The sequence below is a fragment of the Neomonachus schauinslandi genome, chromosome 9 (assembly GCF_002201575.2).
Source record: "Neomonachus schauinslandi chromosome 9, ASM220157v2, whole genome shotgun sequence".
NCBI lineage: Eukaryota > Metazoa > Chordata > Mammalia > Carnivora > Phocidae > Neomonachus > Neomonachus schauinslandi.
The window spans coordinates 48,064,899-48,086,383 of NC_058411.1; the positions used below are offsets into that span (position 1 = coordinate 48,064,899).

At 35.0% G+C, this 21,485-nt stretch overlaps 1 protein-coding gene across 1 annotated transcript in view; it reads right to left on the reverse strand.

Annotated features, from left to right (window-relative positions):
• KLHDC1 (kelch domain containing 1) overlaps window positions 1-21,485 on the reverse strand; it is a 47,981-nt gene that overhangs the window by 25,840 nt on the left and 656 nt on the right. Inside the window, exons 2-5 of the mRNA XM_044918199.1 lie at window positions 8,190-8,260; window positions 7,601-7,718; window positions 7,050-7,168; window positions 243-321 (exon numbers count right to left, since the gene is read on the reverse strand). Coding sequence (XP_044774134.1) covers window positions 243-321; window positions 7,050-7,168; window positions 7,601-7,718; window positions 8,190-8,260 — 387 coding nt within the window. The remainder of the gene's footprint in view (window positions 1-242; window positions 322-7,049; window positions 7,169-7,600; window positions 7,719-8,189; window positions 8,261-21,485) is intronic.

Here is a 21,485-nt window from a genome sequence, read left to right on the forward strand (position 1 = left end):
GAAACAGGTGTAAGTGATTAATAAAGTAAGACATTATTCTGCCAGGAGCCATGAAGGCTAATACCACTAGGTGAGAGAAGGTGAGAGAACCTCCTCCAACTGAATCTGAATCCAAAAAAGAGAAAATATGTTTTTTTTTCACAGTGTCAATTATGGCAAGTTAAACTGAGAAAGACTGGAGTCATTATTTCTAAAGACATTAAAATGATACTAAATTAGAGGAAAATGTAAACAGTGATTACCCAAGATGCATCATGAACATCAAAACAGTCTTGGAGTTCATTGTGTCTCCTACACCCATAGCCACCAAAATATATTAATCTGAAAAACAAATACAAAAGAACACACTTTAGAATTTCTATTTCCAATCTGCTCATTGAAATTTAAAAGAGATCATCTCTCTCACCCTAATAACCTAAACTAGCCAAATAACCTAAAAAACCATAGTTTAAAAAAAATCAAAGAGAGAAGGGAAAAAAGAAATCTAAATGAACTAATTCCAGAAAGTGATGAACTCTCAATAGGAGGGAAGAGACCCATGCATGGCTGCTTTCATTCCTGGTATTACAGCAAGAGGTGGAAGAATCCAGGACAGAGAGGGTTTGTAAAAGAAATCACCCAAAATTTTAACAGCCACTTGTAGGCTGGCATGGCAAATTAGAATCTTAAGAAAATCAGCCACAGTGGGAATTTGAATCCACTCAACAAGTCTTTCACATAGTCTTCAGAAGGCTCACGCCAGTCATCAACAGGGTGAAAGCAGAAGAGAACTAAGCAAACATCTTTGAGGCAATATGAGCTTTAAACTACTGAAGTTTGAGACCAGGACAGGAGATCTGAAGGAAATATCTCAGGGGCATATCAAGTCATTATAGCACACAGGACGGCTGCCCTCAAAAGTCCCAGGGAGGAGGTACAAGGCTGAAAAAGATCTCCCAATGTACAGAAAGCAAAACGTGGGACTGGAGAGCAAAGAGAACTCCCTGGTGACCCAAAGACCTCCCAATGAGGCTATAAAACAGGGAGAGATCTTCCACAGTTCTGAGGGTGAGAACACTGAAGTACAGCTGAACATCTTTAGATAATCTGCATGCAGTGCTCAAACATGGGGTCCTAGCAAAGGAAAGTCATGATCTTGCCTCAAAACATTTGAAGCCAGTTGGACAACAGTTGCAATAATCCCAAACACAACTCAACTACAAATGAGACTGACAGAACTACCACTCTAACAGCCTGAGAAAAAACAGAAAAGGACATGTCCTTTTCTGGAGATAAATATCCCTTTTTCTAATACTTACTATTCTTTCATACAGAATCTCTGGAATGCGGTGAAAAAATTACAAGATACATGAAGAGGCAAAAAAAAAAAAAGTGACCTATGATCAAGAGAGGGTTAATATAAGCTGACACCAAGGTGGCCCAGATAGTGGAATTATCAGACATGGCATCTACAATAACTACGATAAAGATGCTAACAGACCTAGTTTGTAAAATGTGGACAACATGCAGGAAGAACAGAGGAATTTCAGCAGAGATATGGAACCACAGAAAAGAACTACTAAATGGAAATGCTAAAAATGAAAAAAAAAAAAAGATGTCAGATATAAAGAATTGATTAAATAGGTTTTGCAGGAGACTGGACATAGCAATGGAAAAGACCAGTGAACTTGAGACAGGTCAAGAGATTAATAAAAAGTATCTAAATTAAACTAAAGAGAAGAAAAAAGATGGGGGGGGAACCCAGGGAGCCCAAGATCTGTGGAGGAATATGAAATGGTCTAATGTCATATAACAGGTATCCCAGAAGGAGAAGAGACAAATAAACGTGTAGAAGAAATATTTGATAATTACTAAGAGCTTCCTAAAACTGATGAAAGATGTAAACCCACCAACCCAAAAAGCTCAGCACACTCCAAGCAGGATAAATACAAAGGAAACTACAAGTAGGAACATTTCAGTCAAATCAATGAGGAACAAATATAAAAAAATAAAGAAAAGCCAGGAGAAAAAAGACATATACAGGGGAACAAAAACACAAATGAGTGTGACTTTCTCACCAGAAAAATGGAGGCCAAAAGCAATGTAATAAAATCTTTAAAATGCTGAAAGAAAAGAAAAAACAACTGTCAACCAATGGGTGGAGAAAAAATACACAAGGGAAATTAGAAATTACCTAGAAATGAATAAAAATGAAAATACAATAAAATAAACAAAAAAGAAAATACAATAAAACAAAACTTATGGTATGCAATGAAGGTGGTGCTCAGAGGGAATTTTATAGCTGTAAATGCCTAAATATTTTTTTAAAAAACATCTCAAATAAATAACATAACTGTACACATTAAGGAACTGGAAAGAAGAGCAAACTAAACCCAAAGATAACAGGAGGAAGGAAATAATGAAAAACAAAGGGGAACTAAACAAAACAGTGATTAGGAAAATAGAGAAAAACAACATACCAAAAGTTGGTTCTTTGAAAAGATCAACGAAATTGACAAATCTTTGGTTAGGTTGACAAAAAAGAAGAGAAAACTCAAAGCACTAACACTGGAAATGATAGAGGGGACATTACTATCAACATTACAGAAATTAAAAGGACTATAAGAGAATACTACAACAGATTGGATAAGTTAGATATAATAGAATAATTTCTGAAAAGACACTATCAAAAATGGCTTATGAAGAAATAGAAAAACTGAATAAACCTATATAACTGAGTCAGTAATCAAAAAACCTCCCAACAAAGACAAGCCCAGGACCAGATGGCTTCAGTGGCAAATTATACCAAACATTTACAGAATATTAATACCAACCTTCTCAAAATCTTCCCCCCCCAAAAAATGAAAAGAACACTTCTTAACTCAATCTATGAGGCCAGCCAACCCAAAACATTAGAATAAAAAAACTCTACATATGTCTGATAAGAGATTAATATCCAGAATAAGTAAAGAACTCCTATAATTCAACAACAAAAAGACAACCCAATTTTTAAAAATGGGCAAAGGACTTGCATAGACATTTCTCCAAAGAAGATATACAAATAGCCAATAAGTATATGAAAAAATGGTCAACATCATTAGTCCCTGGGGAAATACAAATCAAAACCACAATGAACACCACAGCATACCCACTAGGATAGCTGTTACTTTTGAAGAAGAAGAACAAGAAGAAGAAGGAGGAGGAGGAAGAGAAGAAAGGGATGGAGGGAGGGAAGAAGGAAGGAAGGAAGGAAGGAAGGAAGGAAGGGAAAAGAGCAAGTGTTGGTAAGGATGTGGATAAATTAGAACCTGTGTACATTGCCAGTGGAAATATGAAATGGCACAGTCATTGTGGAAAACAGTTTGGTGTTTCCTCAAAAAACTAAACATAGAATTACCATATGACCCAGAAATTCTACTCTTAGGCATATACCCAAAAGAATTGGAAACAGGGACACAAACAATACTTGTAAGCCAATGTTCATAGCAGCATTATTCAACACAGCCAAAAGGTGGAAAAAAGCAAGTGTTTATCAACAGACAAACAGATAAACAAATGCATATAATGAAATGTTATTCAGCTGTAAAAAGAAAGAAGTTCTGATACATACTACACATAGTGAACCCTGAAAATATTTTGTTAAGTGAAATAAGCCAGACACCAAAGAATAAATATTGAATGATTCCACTTTTATAAATATCTATAATAGGCAAATTCATGGAGATAGAAAGTAGATTAGAAGTTACCAGAGGCTGGGGAGAAAGGGGAGTGGGGAGGTGTTGCTTAATGGGTATAGAGTCTCTGGAGTGATGATAAATTTGGGAACTAAATAATGGTGATCGTTGCACAAAGCTGTGAATGTAATGAATGGCACTGCATTAGACACTTAAATATGGTTAAAATGGCAAATTTTATATTATATGTATTTTATCATGACTTTAAGAAAAAGGTGTAGTAAAAATAAACCTCTCTCCTACTCTCAAACAATTTCCCTATCTAGGGCAACCACTGTTTCCTGTTTCTTATATACACGAACAAGAAAAACTTCAAAGGATCAAAAATACTTTGTAGAGTTGGGATCAATTAAGTCTAGGACACAAAAGCACTAATCATAAGGAAAAAATTGGTTAATTAGACTATATTGAAATCAGATTACACTGCTGAGAGAATGACGAGATACATACCCAATAGAAATGTTTACCCTTATGTATCAAAGTACATAAAAGAATGTTCATAGCCATATTATTCCAAAGAGTCAAAAAGTGGAAATGCCCCAAATGTCTATCAATAGTAGAATGAATAAATATTTTGTAGTATTTCATTTAACAGAGTAATATAAAGGAAATAAAACCATAGGTATACACATCATGAATGACTCTCAAAAATATAAGTTCAGAAAAAAAAAAATAAGTTCAGTAAAAGGATAAATTCTATAGGATGCCATAGCTAGTATAAAAAATAAAACAATAACTAATTTAGGATACTAAAAGTCTGCATAATGGTTTCCTTTAGCAAGGAGGCTGAGCACAGTGATTATGAGTGAACATAATGAAGGATTTTAGAGAGTTGATGAGGTTCTGTTTCTTTACTTGGGTGGTAGTTACGTGTGTTCATTTTGTGATAATTATTTATTTAAGGTATACACTTAATGATTTACAGTAGTCCTATAAGAATGTTCTGTAAAGCTTCAATATCTATACTAGTGAAGTACTTGTTCATTAACAGATCAATGTAATAGAATAGAAAACTCAGACCCAAATACCAATGAAAATTAGGGGAATACATGATAAAGGTAAGGAAATAACTGAGTTACAGACAGGTAGCCATTCAAAAAAAGATAAACTTGGATCCATATCTCATAACCATTCACAGAATAAGTTCCAAATGAATCTACGATTTAAATGTAAAAAATAAGGGGAGGGGGGGTGGAGGGATGGGGTAACTGGATGATGGTCGACATCGGGGAGCTTATGTGTTATAATGAGCATTATATAAGACATAATGTAATGAGTATTATATAAGACTGATGAATCACAGAACTGTACCTGTGAAACAAATAATATATTGTATGTTAATTGAATTTAAATTAAAAAAAAATAAATGTAAAAAATAAAATGACAAAGTACTAGAGGAAAATATATAGGTAAATTAATGTATAACCTTTTAATCAAGATTCAAGATCAGGAAGCCACAAAACATGCAGAATACATACTAAGCAAACTCAAAAGACAAATGACAAACTGGAAAAATATTTTCATATCATATCATAGTCAAACACTAATTTCCTTAATATATAAATAACTCCTAGAAATCAAGTTTACAAAACTCAAATAGAAAATAATTAGCACAGGACACAAACAAACAGTACAGAGAAAAAGAAATAAAAATTGCCCTTAAAAATATGAAAATACATTCACACCCCACAAAAAATTTTTTTCAGTGAAAATGAAAATAAGACTGAGATATTTCTCATTTATCAGTCTGGCAAACAAACAAACAATCTGAGTTTGCCAGCAAACTCTTGGCAAGACTATGGAGAAACAAGCATTCCATTGTTGTAATGCAAAATGGCCCCACTTCCATGGAGGAAAAATTGACAGAATCTATTGCTATAGGTTTAATTGTGTTCTCCTTTCATATGTTGAAGTCCTAATCCCCAGTATCTCAGAATGTGACCTTATTTGGAGATAGGTTCTTTACAGAAGCAATCAATTTAAAATGAGGTCATTAGGGGAGGCTCTAATCCAGTGTGACTGGTGTCCTTATATAAGGGACAAATTCAGAGGCAGCCCCGCACACACAGAGAGAACGCTGTGTGAACATGAGGCCAAGATCAGAGTGACGCCTCTACATATGCTCAAGAACAGCAGAGACTGCCAGCAAGTCCGCAGAAGTTAGGGGGGAGGCAGGGAACAGATTCCTCCTCAAAACCTAGAGAAGGAGCCAGTCATGCTGACATTTTGATCTCGGACCTCCAGTTTCTAGAAACACAAGAAAGCACATTTTTGTTGTTTAAGCCGCTTAGTTTATGGTACTTTGTTACAACAGCCTTAGCAAACTAAGTATTTGTCAAAATTATAAATGCAATCTCATTTTATCTGATGGATAGATCTGCAATCACACACACACACACACACACACACACAGATATTCATTAAAGCATAGTTTGTAATAGCAAAGGAATTGAAATAAGTATTATTTCATTTACAGGGGAAAGGTTAAATAAACTATGGTATATCCTCAAAGGGGAATACTATGCAGCTATTAAAAGAAAGAAAGGAAGAGAAAGAGAAGGAAGGAAGGGAGGGAGAGAGGAAGGAAGGAAGGAAATCAGCTTTCTCACTCAGGATACAGAAAGATGAAAGATCTCCATGGTATACTGTTAACTAACAGAAGCAGCAGGGTGCAGAAGAATGTACAGAGTACACTGCTATTTGTGTAAGGAAGAGAGAGAAAAAAGGAATATGTGCATACACTCCTTTGTATTTGCTTCTATTTGCATAAATTAACACTGATGGCAGTGGTTTCCAAACTTGTCTGCATCTTGGACACACTTGAGGAGTTTCAAAACATCATAACCCCAGAGATGACCATTTAATTGGTATAAGGTATCACCTGGGCTTTGGAATTTTTAAAAAATCCCCAGGTGATTCCAATGGCAGACAAGTTTGAGAACCACTACTCTAAGAATACAAAAGATATTAGTAGAAGTAGCTATTTGTGCATGGTGGGAGGGAACAGAGTGGCTGGGGATAGGAGTGGGAGCCAGACCTTTCACTATCAGCTTTTTAATATGGTTTCGATTTTTGAACCATGTGAATGTGTTAACTATTCAGAAAGTTTAATTAAATAGTAAGTTTATTTAAAAAAAACAAATAGTTGCTTCCACAATGCTTATATTTATGACATGGCTCTTATCCAGGATGCAGAACTGCCATCATCCACAGAGTCAAAACAAGTTTGTAATTATACCTTGAAAAAAATATCCAGACTTTCAAGTTTTCTCTATTTTGGCCACAAGCTATAACCCTTACTTAAGTGTAGTTAAGGAGATGATTTTGCTGCATTACCTGTCTTTATATACCCAGCAAGAGAGTTTATCACGTGGTGTGGGTGGTTGTCCTTCAAAACTGGTGATTTTTTCCCAAACGTAGGTTCCATCTCTTGTTCGCAAATTAACAAAATAAAGCTTTTAAAAGAGGAGAACACCATTAGCAGACAGGGCATTTAAAAATTAAGTCTGTGTCTGAGGGAATATGTGATCCAAGAATTAATAATATTACTCTTTTCTCTTTAAAAGATAAAATTATTCATTGTAAAGTTAATAAAAATGAGACTGTGTTTTAGAAGCAAAAATGACGTATAAGACATCCTGAAATGGATCCTGTCCCATCATGCTCTGCCCTATAGACACCAACTAAGCATGGAGCTAACTCCGAAGCAGAAAGACGTGGAAGAAGAGAAGAACAAAATGGCTGCATTTTCAATCTATTTTTAAAACCTTGTAAGCTCAAGATTTCCTATTTTTATCTTCTTTTTTAAATATTTGTAAACTTGTAAGATTAAGTGATACACTAAATATTACATTTTGCTGCATTCCTGAATTGAAAGAAAGTATTACTCGATTGCTGTATCCTTTGTCATCATATCCTCCAAAAACGTACAGCTTTCCATTAATGCAAGCACCACAACTTCCTGACATGGAGGTAGGGAGTTCTCCTTCCATGAGGTGCATGGTCCTGCAGCAAGAATAACATGGAATTCCATGACTTTCCAGAAAGGCAAATTAAAATTCCCTTTGAACTCCATGAGTACTCTTTCAGTGAAGATTGTCAGTGACAATTACAATTGAAATGCCATGGTGGCCAATACTGTAAAAACTCTAAGATCCATGGTAAAGACTTTTCAACCTATGTGAAAAAAATTGCAGAATCTTCACATATCACTAGAATTGGGAATTAATTGGTAGAACAAAGCAAAGTCTTCTGGGACAGGCTTTGCCTTGAAAGGAATGGCAAATGACAAAGAGAAAAGAGAGGAAGGGAGCAGGGAAAAGAGCCAGCCAGCGAGAATAAAGCATTCAAAGAAAAGGAAAGGGAGACAATAAATGTTACAGTATGTTCTAAGTTTGGTCTTAAATTCCCTGTAGTCAATGAAAATATTTATAACAGATATTAAGACTGGACATTTTGCAATTTAAAATTACTTACCACAACCCACTATCAATATCATAGGTCCAAATTTCATCATTAGGCAAATATACTTCATTGTCTTCAATAGACTAAAAACAGAATACATAAAATTATGTTTATCAATTACACAGTAACAATTAAATAGTTCCTCAGGATGGGAAAACTGCAGTTAAGATGCTGCAAAATATAAAATCATAAACAGGCTCCAAGATGGGTTTTTCAATTTAAATTAAGATAGATCAAAAAAGAAAGGAAAAAGACATCTTTTAAGAGAAAGTGGGCAAACAGGAAAGGTTTAGAATACAAAATAACAAGTATATGAGTCTCAAGAAAAAGACTCAGGGCAATTAAACCTTAAAAAAGGGATTCTGAGTAAGGGAATATAGCAAAGTAACAACATTCTGAGCAGAATACTGAAGACTACAAAGTCAGGAAGAAAAGGAATATCAAAAAAGGGCAATATGTTTTGGGTGAAAGGAAGGAATAAAGGAAGGAAATTTTTATAAGGTAAATTAAGAGCACTGTATCAGATATCTTGATTTACTGAGCATATTTTTTGAGTGCCTACTATGTGCAAGGCATAGTGTTAGGTGTTCATTAAATATAGACTCTAAGGATCAAGATAAATTTAGCTAGTCAAAATGACAACTCAGAATCTGAATAATCTCTAAAGAAGCTGATAACATAAACAGAATAGTACATACTGACATTTATGATGAAAAGAGAAATAAGAATAGAGAAACAATCTTATTTATATTAAGCCTAAAAACTTAGGGATTAAAACAAATCATTACACAAATGCATCATAATTTATTAGAGTCTATAAAATAATTCAAAAATAGCTAGTTTTAAAAGATAGCAGTTTAAGAATTTCTTAGACTATATGATGCATACATTATTTACATGCTAAATAGAGTTGGTTAATTTTCTCATTGGTTTGTTAAATTTTAAAAAATATATCTTGACTACCAAGTATCTGACCCCTACCACCATCTCTCTCTCTTCCTCTCTCTCTCTCTCTCTCTCTCTAACACACACACTTACACACATACACACACACAAAGCAGAAAATCATTCTGTTAATTCCAAGGAAACTTCCACTCATGTCTGGTTGTGGAAGCCATATTAGATGGATAAGTAAACAAATTAATTGTAAGAAGGAGTGTGGTAACTGTATGATTCTAAGGTTTAACGGCATCAGGCTCCAGTAGCCTCACGAACACACTTTTACAAGAGAAATATTATGAAAATAGATTCTGTCACTCTTCTCCTTAAGTCCCTTCAATACTTCCCAACTGCTCCCAGGATAGTCTAAAATTCTTATGATTCTGTACTATATGGCACCTGCTATCCTTCCAAAGCTCATCTTGCTTTTCATTCACTGTGCTCTAGTCTTCTTTCAGTTCCTAAATTTCTGCCAATTCCTTGCTGGCAACAGGAGCTTCATCTGTGCTCTTCTCTCTTCTTGGCATGCTCTCCCAGAATTTGCCTGGTTAACTACTCATTCTTTGGAAATCAGTTTAAATGTTGCTTCTCTAATCTCCCAGAAAAAGGGTAAAGGATTTAAGGTCCCTTTTAAATGCTCTCCTACTATACTGTACTTTCCCTTCCAAGTCTTTGTCTGTATCACATCCACCCACTACCACCAACCCATAAGCTTCGTGAGTGCATGGGTCATGTTTATCTTGTTAAAATTCTGTTCTCAGAGCCCAGGACAGTACCCTCACAAAAAAGGCAAATGTACTATTTGTTGATTGACTGAGTGAACGGATACGTGAATAATACTTGTTAAATTGACAGCAGGCTCATCTCAGCCTGATTTAAAAAAAAAAAAAAATCTCTTGGGGCGCCTGGGTGGCTCAGTCGTTAAGCGTCTGCCTTAGGCTCAGGTCATGATCCCATGGTCCTGGGATCGAGCCCCGCATCAGGCTCCCTGCTCAGCGGGAAGCCTGCTTCTCCCTCTCCCACTCCCCCTGCTTGTGTTCTCTCTCTCGTCTCTCTCTCTGTCAAATAAATGGATAAAATCTTTAAAAAAAAAAAATCTCTTTCACTAATCTTTAAATGGGGTGGTACAAAAACACAAATGAATCAAAGAATTGAAAAATGTGGACTTGTTCCTTCTTGTTTTCTGAGAAATTTCATTCTTAAATTATCCCCTCTTTTCTACATCATGTTTTCCTTCTCTACTAGATCATTCCTATAGATATCCAAATGTGCCTTAATATCACTCACCTTTAAAACAAACAAACCCTCTCTTAATTCCTTCTCCTATTTCTTGGCTCCCTTCACAACAAAACTTCCATACTAACTAGAGTGAATGTCTCTACTGTTTCACCTGTCATTTTCTCATCAATTCAGATTAATCTGGCTTCTGAGCCCATCATTCCACTAAAACTGTTCTGTCAAGATGACCCTAAAAAAGAAAATTAGTTAACTGATTTATCTGGAAATATGGCCCAGAGAGATGGAATATTAAAAAAAGAAGTTAAGAGACATGGAGAAAGAGAAGAACTTAGTCTAATCAGGATTTCACCAGCATGTAATAGAGAGAATGAGGAAGAGGCAATATTTGAAGAGACAAAGGGTGAGAATTTTGCAAAACTGTTGAACATCATCAATCCTTGAGATCTAGGAAGTCCTAACAAGTTTCAAGCATAAATAAATAGAAATCCATACCAAGACACATCACAGTAAAACAACAGAACATCAAAGAAAAATACATATTCTTAAAAACTACCAGATTAAAATCAAATCACCTTCGAACAAATGGCAACTAATGACTGAATTCCCATTAGCAACAATCAAGACTAAGTACTAGCCAATGTGTTGAATGAAACTGTCACCCTATAATTCTATTACCCAGTAAAAATATATATTTGAGGGGCGCCTGGGTGGCTCAGTCAGTTAAGCATCTGCCATCGGCTCAGGTCATGGTCCCAGGGTCCCGTATCGGGCTCCCTGCTCAGTGGGGAGTCTGCTTCTCCCTCTCCCTCTGCTGCTCCCCCTGCTTGTGCTCTCTCGCTCTGTCAAATAATAAAATCTTAAAAATATATATATACATATTTTAAGAACCAAGGTAAAATAAAGAACTTTTCAGACAAACAAAAGTTGAGACAGTTGGCCAATAATCAACTCTCACTTAAAGAAATTGTAATAGTGGGCGCCTGGGTGGCTCAGTTGGTTAAGCGACTGCCTTCGGGCTCAGGTCATGATCCTGGACTCCCGGGGTCGAGTCCCACATCGGGCTCCCTGCTCGGCAGGGAGTCTGCTTCTCCCTCTGACCCTCCTCCCTCTCATGCTCTCTCTCTCTCTTTCTCTCTCTCAAATAAATAAATAAAATCTTAAAAAAAAAAAGAAATTGTAATAGTTGTGCTATTTCAGACAAAAGAAAAATGATCTACAACTAAAGATCTGAAATGTGATAAGAAACAGTATGACAAGAAATTGGTAAATGTGTGGGTAAATTTAAACACATAAAAAGGGCTAAAACCTTTTTTTTTTTTTTGATGCTTAATTTAAGGGGAGGGAAGCAGGATAGGACCACCTAGGGAAAGGGGTGACTGGACTTTAAACTTTCTAAAGTACTTGAGCTCTCTGGGAAGAAGGAAAACTATTAACTTTGACCTTTGTGAAGTATTCATGTTGAAATAGAGTAGCTACTACATGGTTAGAAATAAATCATAATTTCTACACAAAGACAAAAAAAAATGGAAAGAGAACAAAAAACTCCTTAAACAATCCTTGAAATGAGAAAGTTAAGAAGGAGGAGGAAGAGAAACAGAGAGAGGTAAATATAAAACAGATTTGGGGATGCCTGGGTGGCTCAGTCGGTTAAGCCACTGACTCTTGACTTCAACTCAGGTCAGTATCTCAGGGTGTTGAAATGGAGCCTCATATCAGGCTCCAGACTGGGCATGGAGCCTACTTAAGATTCTCTCTCTCCTTCTGCCCCTCCCCCCCCCACCCTTGCTCTCCCTCTCTCTCAAAACAAAACAAAACTACATCTGGTGAAAATAGTATATCAGAATCACATTAAGTATAAATAGGCTAAATAAACTCTTTAGATAAAATATACAATGTCAGACTAGACAGAAACAAGATCCAGCTATTTTCAGGTTATAACACACACACCTAAAATATAGAGATATACAAAGTTTCCATCAGAAGATAGAAAAAGGTATACCACGCAAATATTAACCAAAAGAACACGGGTGTAGATGTATTGAGAAAATAGATTTTAAGGCAAGTTAATATTACTATACATAGAGAGGATCATTACAAAATAATAAAATATTCAATTATCCAGATAGAATAATTCTAAAATCATATACACATCAAAAGGTAGCCTAAAATACATTAAAGTAAAAACAGACAAGACCACAGGGAGAAACTAACAAATCTACAGTCAGAGTAGGAGTTTTTAATCCCTGTTGCCATAATTGATAGAATGGGAAATAAAATAATCAAAAAGGATATAGGAGATTTGAACAACACAATCAGCAAGACTGATAAAACAGACATATATAAAACACTTCACCTGATCATTAGAATATATATTCTTTATAAGAACTAAGGTATAGGGGCACCTGGGTGGCTTAGTCGCTTAAGCATCTGCCTTCTGCTCAGGTCATAATCCTAGGATCCTGGGATGGAGTCTCATAATCAGGCTCCTAAGCAGGGAGCCTGCTTCTTCCTCTCCCTTTGCCTGCCCTCCCCCCTATGCTTGCACACGTGCTCTAATATTAAATAAATAAAATCTTTTTTTAAAAAAAGTACTAAAGTATATTTATGAAAACTGATCATAGGCTAGTCCTGAAAGCAAGCCTCAACATATTCCAAAGGACTGGCAACAGATAGACATAAACCACATTCTGAATATAACACAATTAAGTTAGAAATTAATAACAGACACCTAACTGTAAAAATAACATAGAAATTTAAAATATTTTCCCAAACAACATATGGGTCAAATAAGAAATAATAGTGGAAAGTATAAAATATTGGGATTGTAAAATAACAAAATACTGCTTATCAAAATGAGGAAGACAGTTAAAGAGGCATTTGGAAAAAAATGTATAGCCTTATACACTTAAAGAATTTAAAAGTCTCAAAAAGAATGAGTTAAGCATCCAACTTCAGAAGTTCAAAAAATAACAACATAATAAACCCATAGAAAGTAAGACATAAAAAGCAGACATTAATGAAATAAAAAAACACAACAGAGAAGATCAAGTAAACCAAAAGTTAATTTTTCAGAAGGCTGATAAAGCTCTGGCAAAATTATTCAAAAAAGGAAAGAAAGGAAGTTGCCATTAAATGATTTTAGGAATGGAAGAAGGGACATACCTATTGCTACTACAGAGATTAAATAGAAAGTTTTATGAACAACTTAGATTTATGCCAAGAAATTTTAAAACCTAAATGAAATGGATAGACTCCTGAAGCTGGTGGTGGGGTGAGGGAACCTTACCAAACTTGACTCAAGAAAAAAATGGAAAATCTGAACAATCCATAGAGTTAAATAGATTGAATCAGAGATTTAAAACCTCCCCTACGGGGCGCCTGGGTGGCTCAGTTGGTTAAGCAACTGCCTTCGGCTCAGGTCATGATCCCGGAGTCCCGGGAGCCTACTTCTCCCTCTGACCCTCTCCCCTCTCATGCTGTTTCTCTCTCTCTCTCTCTCAAATAAATAAAGTCTTTAAAACAAACAAACAAACAAACAAAAAAACCTCCCCTACAAAGTAAGTACCAGATGGTACCTTTACAGCTGAGGTCTTCTAAACATTCAAAGAATAATTAATTCAATCTTACAAAAATCATCCCAGAAAATAAAAGAAGGAACAATACCTAATCTACTTACAAACAGATGTAAAAATCCTCCCTCAATAATTAGCAAACAGGATCCAGTAATGTATAAAAAAAAATTATACTAACTTACATTTAATCTAGAAAATGCAATATCAGTTTAGCATTATAATACTATTACTATAAATTATAAATTATACTAACTTACATTTAATCTAGAAAATGCAATATCAGTTTAGCATTATAATACTATTACTATAAATTACTATAAATTAAGAGACTAAAGGAGAAAAAATATGATTATCTCAGTATGATGCAGAAAAATCACTCTCCAAAATTTAAAAGTCGTTCATCGGAAATCAGATGGAAGAAAACTTCATCAATTTGAAAAAGGTTATCTACAAACAAATAAACAAAACACTAACACAAACATCAAACTTAATGGTTAATAGTTGAAAACTATCCTTCTGAGATTAGGAACAAGAAAAAAAAACAGCTTCTATTTAACACTGTACTTTGTGTCCACCAGTGATGTAAAGAAAATTAAAGGAATAAAATTTGAATGGAAGAAACAAAACTGTCATCACTTGCAGATTGTCTGACTAACTACATAGAAAATAAAAAGAAAATTAACAGATGAATTATGAGAATTAATGTAAATTAAGAAAGCTTGCCAGAATCAAAAGTATTCAAAGTCAACTGTATTTCAAAACACCAGCAACAATCAGAAAATTTAGTTTAAAAAAATTAACAATAGAAATAAAAAATACAAAGAAATACAACAAAAGGTGTACAAGATCCCTTTGAAAACACCATAAAGCTTTTTAAAAAAATATTTTAAAAAATCCTGAAGAGAGAGATATACTATATAATTGGAGAAGACTCAATTTCATAACATGTCTGTCACCCTCATATGATCTAATGATTGAATACAGTAACATAAAATCTCATTAGGGTACTTTTTGACAATCTCCCTCTAAAGTTTATGCAAATGAGGAAGCACTGTGAAAACAATTATACAGTTCCTTTAAGAGTTAAATGTAGAATAACTATATGACCGAGCATTTCAACTCCTAGGTACTCAAAACAATTGAAAATAGGGGCTCAGATATTCGTATGCCAATTTCATAGCAGCATTACTCACAGTACACAAAAAATGGCAACAACCCAAGTATCCCATCAACAGATGAATGGATAAGCAAAATGCCGTATAGACATACAATGTATCTTATTCAGCCATAAAAAGGAATGAGGTTTGATATATACTATAACACAGATGAACCTTGAAAACATTGTGGTAAGTAAAATAAACCAGACTCAGAAAGACAAATATTATATTATTCCAATTATTTGGAATATCTAGGAAAAGGGAAATTCATAAAGACAAAAAAATTAGAAGTTACGAGGGACTGAGGAAAGGAGTATGAGTTATTGCATAATGGATATAGAGTTTGTTTGGAGAAATGAAGAGTTGTGGAACTAGACAGTGGTAACACTGTACAACATTGTGGAATGTAATTAATACAACTGAATTGTACACTAAGCTATGGCTAAAATGGCAAATTACAAGTTTTACATATTTTACTACAAAATAAAAATAGTAAAGAAAATTACAAAAGCATAAAAGGCTCTAAAAAACCAAAATATTCCTGAAGAACAAGACAGAATGGGTATTTAAACTTATAATTTAACATTTAAACTTCTAATAAAGCTATTATAATTTACATAATGTGGTTCTGTCAAAAGAAAAAAGAGACCAATTGAACATAATAAAGAACCTAGAAAGAGAACACACATGCCTGAAAACTTGATGTGTGATAGACTGAGTTTACATGTTAGCAGGGAAAGGGGGGACTATTTAATATATGACACAAGGACAATTGGTTATCCATATCAAAAAAATAATGAAACTGGATCTCTATCTTAAACCAATTAAGCAAACAAAAAATTCAGATTTAAAAAAGGTTGAAAGAGGGACAGCAAAACTGACAATTGTTTAGAAGACAATATAGAAAATTTTATGATCTCCATATTGTGACAGATTAAACATGCAGAAAGCACAAAGAATTAAGGAAAAGACTGAAATTACATTAAAATGAAGAACTTGTGTTGAACAAAAGACAATCATCAAGAAAGCACAAAGACAAGCTACAAACTGAGAAGACATATTCAATTCGTACAACTATATACTTAAAGAATCCCTATAAATCAGTTAGAAAAAAACAAATACCCAAAAGACAAATAAGCAAAAGATTATGAACCGGCATTTTTACAGAAGAGGAAATACAAATAGTTTATAATAGTTCATAGGAAAAGACACTTAACTTTATTAGTAATCATAGAAAAGCAAACAAAACCACAATGAAATATGTCACACTCACTGGACTGGCAAAATATTTCAGGCCAGATGGTACCAAATGCTGTCAAGGATGTGGAGTAAGGAGGCTGAGGGGAGTGTAAACTGACACACATATTTTGGGAACAGTGACATCTCTAAGTAAATTTGGAGATGTGGGATACCAAGAGACCCAGCAGTCCATTCCTTGGTATGTGCCCTAGAGAGTGTGCATGCTTGTGCACATATAATAGGAGACATGTAATAAGAATGTTCAGTGTAGCACTTCTTAACAATACCAAAAAAAAAACAAAACAAAACAAATATTCAACAATAGTGGAATAAATTGCAGTAAATTCACACAACAGAATATTATACAGGACACACATCAGATGAGTGAATCCAGGGGTGATTTTCAAAATATTTAATAACCAGGCAGCACAGAAACTGACTAATCAGAATGGACATCAAGTCAAAACAGGTACAGCCATGCAAGGGCACATTAGCCGAATACAAGCAATATGTGAATCTAAAACACATACATTTACTAAAAGAACTAAGTCACAAAAGAAAACGTATGCTAGGATTCCAAAACCAAATAATATACTGTTTAGAGATAGACACGTGTGTGGCAAAACTATAAAGAAAAGAGTGATTAACTAGAAATCAAGATACTGGTATCCTCTGGAGTGGGAGGAGCATTGTGATCAGTGAAAGACAAACAGAAAACTTCTAAGGTACTGGTTCTAGTCGAATTCTTAATCTGGAAGTTAAACGTGTTTAACTTAAATGATACTTATTTTACCTATTCTTTTTGTACGTACGTTTCAAATTTTAAAATTAAGAAAATAAAATTTTCAGAAGTGAATATGAAGTCACTCACAAAATCAGCAAGGGAAACTGGAGAACCAGCCTCTGATGTCCACGAGGAAGTGCAAAGTCTGAAATCATGCCAGAGAACAGGACCGGCGAGCTAACCGCTGCTGTCACTGGGGAGCAACATGCTACCGTTTGTAGCTCTGCCTTTTATATCAGGGACCTCAATCTTCCTATAGATTCTCTTGCTGGGTAAGAATCCTCTGCAGCTCCTCGTTTTTACATCTTTACTCCAAGTCCAAATCTAGCACAGATTCATCTAACCAAGTCCAAGCCACTTGCCCACAACCTAGCTGCAAAGGAGGCTGGAAAAATGAGTACGGGCACTCAGGCTCTTTTTATAGGTCACCTCCTCTAAGCTCTACCCAATTCTAGATACTGGGGATACAACAGGGAACAAAACTTCTATCTTTATAGAATTTACATTCTAGGGAGGTAGGTAGGAGGTAGTCAGACAACTACAACAAATACCCCTACAAGACTCATCTGATGGTCGATACTACAATAGAGAAAGGAGGTTCAAATTTTGAGCATCTGAAAAGAATAAATGTCTTCCACATGACATGGATGGCCTATGTGACCGTCTAAGAATATGTAAAACAGAACGATTAGGTTAAAGAGAATACACACTTAAGGCTTTTGATACACATCACTAAACTTCTCCTTCAAAAAGGTCATACAAATCTGTGCTCCCATTACCAGACTAATTCATTTCCCCATGCTCTTCTCAAAAATTCTTCTTAATATTTGCAAATTGAATAAGAAAAAATCTCATTTTCGGCTGGGTTTCTTTGATTCATACTACATTTCTTCTTGTGTACATTGTTTGTACATCTCCATTGGTCATTTTTCAATGGAGATACTTTTATTTGTATAGTTATTAATCTTTATTTTTGCCTATCATATATATTGCAAATATTTTCCCCAGTTTGTCATTTGCTTTCTTACTTTATGGTGTTTAAAACCATATTTTTTTACTTTTTTTAAAGTTTTATCTACCAATCTTCCTTCATAGTTTTACCCAATTCATTTTTCTTTTCTCAACTTAAGATTTGAAAAGAGTCACATATTTTCTTCTGATACGATATAGCTTAATTTCCCTACATTAACTCTTCAATCCTAAGGCTCCACTATCATTTTCCTCTAGCTATACTCAGGCCATTTATTGAATGAGTAATTGTTTTTCCAGAATTAAAATGCTACCTTTTAAGTATAAAATAGGCTGGTGTGCTAGGCTGTTTATGTAGTTTCTTTTCCATTCCATCATGTTGTCTCATCTTGCATCAGGAGCACTGATTTAACTATTATAGTATTGTGATATGTTTTAATATCTGGCATTGTAAGCCTCTCATCTGGAATCTTTTCAAACACATTCTAAATTGATCTTCCCTTTAAGTCCACATGCAAAACAGAAATATGTAGTTACGCATATTTATGCAGATATTTTCTATAAGGAAAAGTTCAGGGCAGAAAGGACTAACATCAATTGTGTTATGGAAATAAAATCCTAAGAGGAAAGCATACTACCTACAAACATGCTTTTCCTCCAAAATTTGGGGGAACTACTCAGGAACTTTTCAATGTTCCCTGTAGCAGTACTAAAGTTTGCATGAAGTTCAGTGATACTGAAAGGATATGGAAGAAGTAGGAGCAAAAGAATATTCTGGCACCAATTCAAATGTGCCACTTACTTTTTCAGCACTTTTGCTCTCACCTCTAGAGAGAGGTAGAGTTGTTTTCAGATGCCATGTCCTCTAGAATATGTCCCAACAACAGAGTAATGAGTAATCTAGACAGTTATCTGTGGGCCATTCAAGCTTTAGGATATATATTTGTGAATTTTAACACACATTGTTTTTTGTTAATAAGGAAGAAAACTGTGATTAGAACATACAATCTGGAATTATTTGATCATTATTCTTAACTACTGACTACTGGATTACCTCCAGATTCCAAGGCCTTTTAGCTATCTTCTGTTGAGAAGGATCTGAATAAAAAGGAAGAATTCAACTTTTTCTCATGATATGCTGTGTCTTCTTTTTTGCTTCCCATTTTCTTTCCTTCCACTCATGCCTTAGACATATTTTAGCTGCTGATAATCCCTGAAATTTAAAAAGTACAGGCATACCTTGTTTTATTGCACTCGTTTTACTGCGCTTCACAGATACTGCGTTTTTTTAAAAACTGAAGGTTCAAGACTTCAGTGGCGGAAGGAACTGCAGATGTGGTAGAAATAGCAAGAATACTAGAATTAGAAGTGAAGCCTAAAGAGGTGACTGAGTTGCTGCAATCTCAGGATAAAACTTGAGCGGATGAGAAGTTGTTTCTTACGCATGAACAAAAAAGTGGTTTCTTGTGATGGACTCTACTCCTGGTGAAGAGACTGTGAAGATGGTGGAAATGACAACGAAAGATTTAGAATATTACATTTCCTATTCTTAATAAGGCAGCAGGACGGTTTGAGTATTGACTCCAGTTTTGAAAGAAGTTCTACTGTGGGTCGATATGCTATCAAACAGCATCACATGCTACAAAGAAATCATTAATGAAAGCAAGAGTCCATCAATAATGCAAACTTCATCACTGTCTTACTTTAAGAAGTTGCCGCAGCCACTTTGCCTTCAGCAACCACCACCCTGATTAGTCAGCAACCACCAACATCAAGGCAAGACCCTCCACCAGCAAAAAGATTATGACCTGCTGAAAGCTCAGATGACGGTTAGCCTTTTTTAGCAATAAAGTATTTTTAAATTAGGGTATGTACATTTTTTAGACATCATGCCATTGCACATTTAATAGACTACAGTATAATGTAACTCTTATATGCACTGGGAAACCAAAAAATTCATCTGACCTCCTTTATCATGGTGGTCTGGAGCCAAACCTGTAATATCCAAGGTATGCCTGTAGCACTCTAGCTAAAGCCGTGCGCACTTTTCAGAGCAGTTCTTACAGCACTCTACTCATTGGATCAATAAATAGTCTATTCACTGACTGCCACCCGAACACCTGGAATCTTATCAATTACACGATTTTCAAGATTAAAATGAGATAAAAATATTCAGACATGTCATTTGTAGGCCCCAAAGAAATGTACACTGTCACCAGATCCGAGATAGTGCAGATTACTGTTTTAAATGAGATTTTTTCACTTAACTTTTACAATCTTAAGAATCAATATAGCAGAAGAAGTTTGACACCTCTACATCTTCAAGTGGCAGAGCTCAAAAACAATCAAAATATTTCTTCTGCATAAAACCATCATTATATCTAGGCTCTTTCTATAAAGAACAAATGGTGGAAATATTAGACATTAAGAAAGCAGTCATCTAATTTATGTTAGTTTATCATAGAAAAAAAATAGCCTTTGGAAATCCAATATACCTCCTGCCCTTGAGGTCAAATGAACATTATTCATTCTCATTGACTCATCATCCTTATTTTTAATGGGGATATTACTTACCTGACAGGGTATGGAAAAGATTATATAAGATTAGGGATATGAAAGTTCCTAGCACATGCCAGGTATAGTAGGCACTCAAAGGTTAGTTCTAATTTTCCCGTCCTGATACTGCACCAGATTAAAAATAAACACACAAACAAAACAACAACAAAACCCGACTTGGATCTGAGAATCATTTAACAGAGATAGTATGTACTTTATTTCAGTGAGTGATTCAATCATGTTACATCTGTCACATTATAGTATAGAGACAGTCAGAAAATGTAGGTTCTACTTCCAAGAGAACTTCCAGATGGCTTGCTTTAAAAAAAACAAAACAAAACAACAACAACAAAAAACCCTGTAAACTGAAGGGGCTGGCATATATTCCTGAACTGTTTTCCGGCTTTAGAATCCTTGGTTCTATAATCCTATGATTATAGAAACTAAAACAAATACACACATTCAAACCTCCACTGTGATAAGCATTTAAGCAATTTTTAGTATATTGTTGCTAATATGCCTCTATTTTGAGACTCGAAAAAACTTCGTAATTACCCAATGATAAAGGAATGCCACTAAAAATCGCTTAGAAATATTCAAATGCTTCAGTGATTTCAATATTCCGAATCGCGCTGTAGCAATAGTAAATATTTACAAAATAATACAGCACGGCGTCTTCGTTGTGCCTTTAAGTCTGCGCAAGCATTTAGAGAGAATTAATCGCGCAGAGACGGACTTAGTGTTGGCCAGACCGGGGGTTACTGGACAGCTGCGGGGGGTCGGGGGGCCGCAGAGTGGGAAGAGCCCCGGAACGCGGGTTTGAAGGCTTTCAAAGTGGAAGCAACGGCGGGGC